The sequence below is a fragment of the Anguilla rostrata genome, chromosome 9 (genome assembly GCF_018555375.3).
Source record: "Anguilla rostrata isolate EN2019 chromosome 9, ASM1855537v3, whole genome shotgun sequence".
Lineage (NCBI taxonomy): Eukaryota > Metazoa > Chordata > Actinopteri > Anguilliformes > Anguillidae > Anguilla > Anguilla rostrata.
This window is the reverse complement of record NC_057941.1, coordinates 17211584-17220471: the sequence shown is the minus strand read 5'-3', so window position 1 is coordinate 17220471 and position 8888 is coordinate 17211584. Positions and strand designations below refer to the sequence as shown.

The 8888-nt window shown below is 38.3% G+C and overlaps 1 protein-coding gene across 1 annotated transcript; it reads left to right on the top strand.

Annotated features, from left to right (window-relative positions):
- The first annotated feature begins 6059 nt into the window (after positions 1-6059).
- LOC135263074 (transcription factor Sox-3) lies at positions 6060-8192 on the top strand. Its single transcript, XM_064350673.1, has one exon. The coding sequence runs from the start codon at positions 6634-6636 to the stop codon at positions 7537-7539; it is 906 nt and encodes a 301-aa protein (XP_064206743.1). The 5' UTR covers positions 6060-6633; the 3' UTR covers positions 7540-8192.
- The last annotated feature ends 696 nt before the right edge of the window (positions 8193-8888 follow it).

The following is an 8888-nucleotide window of genomic DNA, read 5'->3' as shown; positions in this document are numbered from 1 at the left end:
GCAAGCTTATTCAATGAAACGCAAATTTAAAAACTGCTTCAAGGAAGTCTCCAAACACCATAATTGGGTAGGCCCACTAATTCTTCTTTATGCTATTTGCGTTATATTTATGTAGTTCATATGCGTATAATACACTTATGTAATATGTAAATCATTTTAATAACTGCCCTTTCGTGTCTTGACCGACTGTCCTGACTTTTACTGACATCAGCGTATGTTATGGTGATGTCCTTCCTTTTTAATGACCCGTGAATATTACTTTACCTGCGTTGAAACGAGCGGGCACGCAACTATTCAGCACGATACAATGGGAATAGCGGACCGTGTTTAAATCGCATCTTCATTTGCATTACGGGTCCAAAAATCATGCAAATCTTAATGAGACTGTCTCCATTGTCGACGTAATTGAAAAACCATTCTGTGTTAATTACTGTTACTCAGTGGTCTTGTCCGTGGTCACTGGATTGAGACAAAGTTATTGATTCTACAGACTTACTCAGAGTGTAAATGAGCATTTAACGTAATTGTTAATTGTTGCAATTGGCCTTTGAGGGAATATTTATATCTTGAAAGGTGATTATTAAAATAAATACAACTGGTTTGGAATATCCCATACATTTTGTTTATTTATGAGGTAGACTACATGGCGAAAGGAAAGAACATCTAAAGGGGAAGCTCGTTAAAACACAATATTTTCTGTTTTACACTTAGCTAGAGCTTAAAAGCTTTTCAGTGAGTTGACTTGTAACTTTTCTTTGGACATAATTTTTTTAGAAGATCTGGTGAATTCCAATCGCATCGTCTTGACTTCATATACCTGCAGTCCTCTTGGACGAAGTCTTCCTTTTTTGTGTAATGTCATAATGTGTAGTCTATGGGTCTATTGTTAATATTCTGGCCTTGCTCACTTAAAATTCATTCAATGAGTTTCTGTGACCCGATTCTATTTGTGGGAACCGCAATGCAGGTTTATTTTAATAGCGGAAAACTTCAATTCAAATGTATGACGCCAAAGTAAACTTTCTTAAATTTTGATGCACACCATATTTGTCATGTCTTGGAACGATACAATATTATCTTATTAACAGATTATGAGTCGTTACATTGTCCATCTTTTTGAACGGTTTATTCGCCGGTCCAGCACATTAACAGTTTAATGAAATTATACCGCTCATCATATAGGACACGAATAATGGGCTTGAAGTTTTTCCGTCGAGTGTTTGTTCCCTGACAGCGCGGCAACGTAACGCCGTAGTTTGTGCATCGGAAAGTTTTGTCAAAGAAAACATCAAACTTTTAAATACATATTTCTGTCTGATTTATCAAGCAAAACATTTGAGAGCTAATAAATAAATAGGACTACAGAAAATTTCAAGATTTGATTACAAGAGTAGCCTAAATCGTGAGACTTGGACTGCGTTTGGAACAAAAAGGAAAATATTCCTGGTATTATTTCTATGCCTGTGGAAACTACGATGTTTTGTTTGATGCTTTTGACACAACCTGATTCTGTAGCAGAGTCACGGGAGGCAACGTGGCCGCGACATCTTCCCAATTTGCAAACAACGTCCACGCTATGTCGCGACTACCACCGACCGACAGAAAGCGCCAGGACACCTACGTCGGCCCTATGTTCTTTTCTCAGCGGACTGTCTGGGTCAAGTTAATGAGAATAGCATTTTATTTGTAATTTTTATTTATTTATTTATTTTAGCCTAGGTTATGTGTGTAAATTATCACATATGACTCATATTAGATTAGGATTCTATAATAACGTCAATGTGCACATTGTATAAGTTAATTATTTTTTGATGATGATAATGATGATGATTATTATTACGATGACGAGCACAATTTTATTAAAGTTCACATAAATCGTCCTACAGCCTAAGCGATCTTATTTCACTTGAATGGAGATATTAACGATTTTATTTGTTTCTATAATCTAAATAGCCTATATATTTTAACCCGTGCATTTATACCAGACTTTTAAGAGGGCTCCATTTAATAGGATTGTCACAACGGTCAGACTCTGTGAAGTCCAGTTAAATGCCTTATAAATGGTTTTTAACGTAAAGAAATTTGTTTAGTATGTCGACTGTCCAAATTTTATTTAGTCTATACAGACATAACTATGAAGCCTTGCTTTTATGTATTTACAGTCATCATTATGGTACCGTATATGGCTATTTATTTACTGTTTCAGTCGATTAACTCAGATGCCGATTATAATGTAGATAATAGGCCTATTATTTGTCCATGTGAATATTGTTTACAATTTCCGACCATCATACAGTTTGCTGTTCAGCCATTCGAAATGACCAAAACACATTGACTGTTGTGATACCAACTCGTCCGGCCAATGCAATAATGAAAAGAATTTCTGAAATGTGGGCACATCCGAGAAAGACCGTGACGCACGTGACTGGAGAATCGCTCCTCGCACTACCGCGTTTCAGTGCTTTTGGCCGAGGGGCTTTGAGTTCAGGTGCCTGCTGAGCAGCAACATTGCCGGGCTACGCTGGTGGTCTTCGCCCTGTGTTCGCGTTAATTAGGAAACTTACTGCACAAAATACCGAGTCTTGAATTCAGCAGCTTTTCTTTCCCCGCTGTTGGGTCTATTTCCATAAGGAGATTACAAGGGGATCTGTTCCTCCGATCTTCCATGATAAACAAATCACCGTTCTCTCAGAATTAGTAAGACTGCAACAACCACTAATTAGAAGTTTAGCTCCTGCCTGGACCCGTTCATATCAGCCTGAGGACCTGTACACTCTGGCACCCAAGGGGGTTAGCGGGTCTTTACAAACAATTGTTAATTTTGCTCTGAGTCTATTAAGTATTCTGGCCTGCTCTGGGGAATGGGCAATTTGCGCCTTTTCGTTTAATTTTTTTAAATTTAACGTCTGGCTAGAATGGCATATTAACAGAATAAATAAATTAAACCGAGGTCGAAATATCATCCACTTAGTGATTCAAGCAGGTTGATAATGTAGGCTAGTGGTGTAGCAGTAGGCCTATTAGCAGATGAAGTGCATAGACTACACATATATACAAGCAGAGTTCTTTTTACTGTACTGAAATGTGTAATGCAACGGAGAAGCGATGCTTGAAGTGATTAGGCCTACCTGGAAATTACATTGCATTACGATTAGACCCAGAGGTGCCTCTAAATTTGGCCTAATTGTTGCCAATTGCAAATGTCAATAATGCGCATTACACGACAATAACGTTACGCAGGCTTCTGTTACATGCTCTTGGGTGATCAAATACTCGTGTTGAAGCTCCTGTTACCTCCTACCATCTTTTGACTCGTTTCATTCAGTAGACACATAGCTGACGATTTTGTATCCATGTTGACACTTGACACAAATTCCCTTGCAGTGCAGATGTTAAGGATGTCTTTTGAGAATCTCTTGTTGATTTTTCTTATTTTTATTTTTTTTGGACTTGTGTTTTGTCAATTTGATTACATTGAAATGACTTCGGACAATCTATCTGAATGACACTATAAGACATCGCACTTAATTTGATGCGCATGCAACTATAACGTTCAAATGTAATTAAGCTGCATAGCCTATATTTTAGGAAATAAAAACTTTACAAGCCAAGGCTGCAGTCCTGATGACAATTTCTCTTTACAAAATAACGGCAATTATACATTCTTCAGGGCTAACCTTACGCATGAATTTCTTAATTTCTTCGCGATTCTTGGTAGCTGGTAAATATTCATTAACTTAAATTGTTCACACTCCGGGCTTAAGCGGTCTAACTGTTAAGAGGCGACGATATACTTAATGGTCACAGAGCGTTGTAAACAGCAGGTGAGAAGTTTGCCTGAGGTTGTGTTGAGAATCCCACTCACACAACTGCTGAACAGAAGCCGTCAGTGACAGGTTTATTTTGTCAAAGGCTATAAAAACGTTTTGACCAACTTATTTCATAAATCTGTTCAAAATTTCTTAAAGCTAAAACAAAGATTTTAAGATATTAGCTGTATTATTTAAATCTCAGAGCATGTTCTTCAAAGGATGCATTTTATTTATTGGGTCTTCACAGCGCCGTGCTCCAAAACTTTGCAAGTTCTAAAATGCATAAGTCCCTTTCACAATTCTCAAGTTTGTAGAATTCATATTTAATTATTAGTCACCCTAAATATTACATATTCAAATATGACATTTTTAATTTAGTATAATTTATATATCAGGAATGCAACGTGTCAAGGAAACAATTTGTATTGGTATATGAAATAGCAGTTGTATGTTATCACCGTGTTGCCGTAGTAATAATGGCAATTTATCTGTCAACAGGCTGCGCACGCCCTCAAGATAATAGATAAAACATCGCGTTTTCACCGCTACCGAAAAAAAGGCTAGTGTAGTTGTCAAGTTCGGTGGTTACTAGTCCAAATCAGAAGCTGAAGCCCCAGCAAAATATACTTGACCTATCATGTTTATGATTCCTGTTACATGAAATATATCCTTACTCAGACTGTTCCACAAGAGGCCAATTGTTCAGATTTTTATTTCATGTTACACTGCAAACGAGGGCATTTCTTTATCGAAAATGCGTGGCCTTCGCCTGCAAAAATGAAGCATTACGAGGATGCAGCTACCTTGCATCAGACCAAAATGCATACTTTCGAAAAACATTTTTCTTTTGTGAAAACTTTTTTTTGTACCAGTAACCTATAATATAAAATAAGTTGCTTTGTTACTTAAGATAATGATGTTGGTTTTTAATGTTAACAGAAATAGCCTAGCCTTGGTCATTAAAAACATTGTCCAAGGACAATAAACACAGTGCGCTTGTCTCTGACAGTAACCTATTCGCTGTTCTTAAATACGATCATTCAAGTAGCCTATTTTATTCAGTGATTACCAATATTCATTATTTACTGACATTGTCCTTGTAAACTTAAAAAATATGGGCCTAAATATTTAAATCATCTCCTCATATACATTTAAGTACACCATTTACCACAAGAGGGCAGTGATGTACTATCGCAGTCTTCGTTTCTCTTGGAAACACTAAGTTCTAGCTGAAAACTTCGTGTCATTCAAAATACAGTTTCGCGTCATTCAAAACACAGATATTCGCAAAATACGATAAGGTAAGAATTAAGTTGGTTACTTCAAATGTATTTTGTAGCATACAGTTATATTTTAAGTAATCGGTATATTATAGCGTAAATATACTGGTGTCAGGATTTTAAAAAGATATATTTTAAATAAAGATTAATAAAACATGCACGCAAGAGATTTTATTTTTATTTTTTTAATGGACTTAACATTAAATCCTTCCAGAGTAAATCGCGGTTACCGGTTATAGCTTATACTTTAACGAGACTGCAACACGGCGGATGCATTTTTGTCATTGTGTGAATAATTTGTAGAAGTTATGGTTTTGTCCCAATTTGAAAAAGAAATACAAATGGAAAACCGGGATTTTCAATTTCTGGAGTGTGTCAAACTCTCATGATATCGTCGTATCACTGCATACGGAGAGGAATGCTTCTGCTTCGAGACAAGCACAGCGTTGAGCTGCTCTCGGTTCTTTAGAATCCGAATATACATAAATAGCCTACAGTTGTTTTCTGTCGCAAGTGTGGATCACAAAAAACACCCCAAACATATGCTTCAGTTATTTATCCAAGTTTTCATTTCATGGAATAAAGCTCAAGTGAATTAACCTTCGCTATGTATACAACTGTGACAGTCAGCGCGCAATGAGTCTTTTACCGTCTCTCATACATGCATTTTCTCAGGGAAACAAGTGAAGCGAACATTTTTGCTAAGATAGTTAGCCAGTCAACTTGATTTATAAGCGTGAGTATGTGCGCGAAAATACAGGGCCGTGTGCTGATAGGCTGTTAACTAATTGAAGTTAATGAGTGTATACCCTAAACATATAGGCTAGTGAATTAGATTAGGAATGATTATAAAACTATTAATGTCGCTTTGGCGGGGTTTGTACGAAAACGATTTAAGACTAACCATATGTTTTTTGTTGTTGTTTTTGTAATTGTTCGGCTATTCAATAAATTACTGTCCTTTTGAATGTAGAAACAAGGGAAACAAATTGATATTATTCTTATATTTTTGCAAAGATTCGAGTGTTATTTAACTATGTTTAACAAGATATATAAATTGAATTAATTGTATGTAACAAGCATTTTGAGCTGTAAATTAAGGTTTCACATATATTATACTTCACTCGTGTTGTAAATGTCACTTAACATTACATTTAAATTTTATTTTGGCGAGTTCTAACCAGAGGTCATGCTGTCCAGCTCATCTATTTGGATAGAGGCTTGAAATGCCCTGCTGTGATTGGTCAGGATGGAGCTCATTGTTATGCTGTCAATCCAAATCACATGGCAATCCACTATTAACAGCTGAGGTTGGCGGATAAGTTTTCAGAGTTCACTCAAGACCCGTGTGAGGTGGAGCAAGCAAGTGAACAGAAAGAGAGGCGAGAACAAGCGGACGGTGGCAAGTGCCAAAGCTTTGGCATAAACTGCAACTTTGAACATTTTAGTTTCGATTGTTTACGAACACTACCTCTCCCTTTGATTTTTATTTTGATCCTGTCTTTTTTCGTGGTAAAACTGAGCACTCTAAAGGCAGTTGAATGTATAGCATGATGGAAACCGAGATAAAAAGCCCGCTTCCGCAGTCTAATACGGGCTCGGGCGGCAACAATGGTAAGAACAGCAGTGCCAACGACCAGGACCGCGTGAAGCGGCCCATGAACGCCTTCATGGTATGGTCCCGGGGCCAGCGAAGGAAGATGGCTCAGGAAAATCCTAAGATGCACAACTCGGAGATCAGCAAGCGTCTTGGGGCAGATTGGAAACTGTTGACCGACGCAGAGAAGCGACCCTTCATTGACGAAGCAAAGCGCCTGCGAGCCATGCACATGAAGGAGCATCCGGATTATAAATACCGACCCCGCAGGAAGACCAAGACCTTACTCAAGAAGGACAAGTACTCCTTGCCTGGGGGACTACTGGCGCCTGGAACGAACGCTGTCAACAATACCGTCTCCGTCGGACAGAGGATGGACAGCTACGCACACATGAACGGATGGACCAACAGCGCCTATTCCCTCATGCAGGATCAGTTGGGATACCCTCAGCATCCCAGCATGAACAGCCCACAAATTCAGCAAATGCACCGGTATGAGATGGCCGGGCTCCAGTACCCCATGATGTCAACCGCCCAGACCTACATGAATGCGGCATCCACTTACAGCATGTCTCCGGCGTACACACAGCAGACCACCAGCGCGATGGGCTTAGGTTCTATGGCATCCGTGTGCAAGACCGAAACAAGTTCGCCTCCTCCGGCCATCACTTCGCACTCCCAAAGAGCGTGTTTGGGGGACCTGAGGGATATGATAAGCATGTACCTTCCTCCCGGGGGAGACGGAGCGGATCACTCCACTCTGCAGACCAGTAGGTTACACAGTGTTCATCAGCACTATCAAAGCGCCGGGACTGGAGTGAACGGAACGCTACCCCTCACCCACATTTGAAAAGACTTGAGTGTTAAGTACTTCGGATACTTGAACATTGATCTCTGAAATTTTAACATTATTCGGAGGTTTTACGCATTGCTTTTTAAGAAATGCATTTTTTTTCATCTCATACTGAGTTGTCCATTTTAAAAAGTTTTTAAAATGACATATCTTGGACTAGGACTCGTTTGCATTTGAAGAGCCTTTTATCACGAGCGTTTATAAGACATCTACTTATGTAGAAGAATTGGGACTATTCATTTTAATTCCTCACTCGAAAGTGTTGCTCCAGAAAGACTTGTCAGCGGAGAGGGAAACTAAACTATCACAAGTCAATGTTTACACTTAAATTGTAGTGTCAAGATTTGTGCTGGCTATGTCCAATTTGTGTACAGTTGTTTTTTTTTTTTCATGAACTAAATAGGTTGTAATGAGACTGTGCGGGTCGCAAGCGCAAGTTTATTTATAGTTGTATTTTACTTTTCTTTATGAAGCTTGTGAACCTCTGTACGTTTTGACATGTTCTTTCTTGGTTTGTGAGTTTTTCTGTAATATGTTTTGGCAGTATCAGGTTAACGAATATCACTGGCGCAGAGAACTATTTAAACTGTTTCTACAGATTAAGGTCATTCTCTATTCCAAAAGAACGAATAAATTTGTACAAAACGCAATGAACGACTCGAGTTTCATGTTTGTCCTCGAATCTTTTACCCTGTTACACGCTACTGAGACGAAACTTGGAAATTGTTTTGCCATCAATTTGAACGGTGTTAATAAATGTTGCTTGGTGAGGAAACTAATAGGCCTAAAAATGTTTTCGGGCAGTCTTCGCGTTGAGCGTTATTTTTTTTTTTATGAGAAGTGACTTTTTCGTTTGCCGTAGGCCTATGTTCTAAAAACCCCAAGAAATGCCTGCAAACAGGTTGCACGCCGTTAGAGCTTTAATTCAACCACTATGTATCATTAATTTGAACGGTTAATCTGTACCATAAATCCTTTTGTTAAAATACCACAAAAGCAGCCAGTATGTGGTCGTTACAGTTTAAAATCGCAATATGTTAATGTTTATAGATAACATGACTTTTTTTTTTTTTTTTTGCCATCGTCAGTGTCATATTTGCTTTTATTTTTCTTTTACAGTGTTAACAAAATTCACAGGTGTAGCCTACATGTTTGTGTGTCGGGATTAAGCCTGGTCATGTGGTTATCGCCTACACATTAAATATTTTTTGAAGCCAAAAAATGTCGTTTCTTGGAAAACATACTTCTACCTCGACGTTTTAATGAAACGCTTTCGACCCCTCCGGGTTAATGTTACCCCGTGTCCGTTTTCTTTAGACTTCAATCGTATAGACGGCGCCTTTAAC

What these genes read in the sequence shown, in the direction of transcription:
- LOC135263074 (XM_064350673.1), top strand. Translation starts at nt 6,634, where the DNA reads ATGTATAGCATGATGGAAACCGAGATAAAAAGCCCGCTTCCGCAGTCT.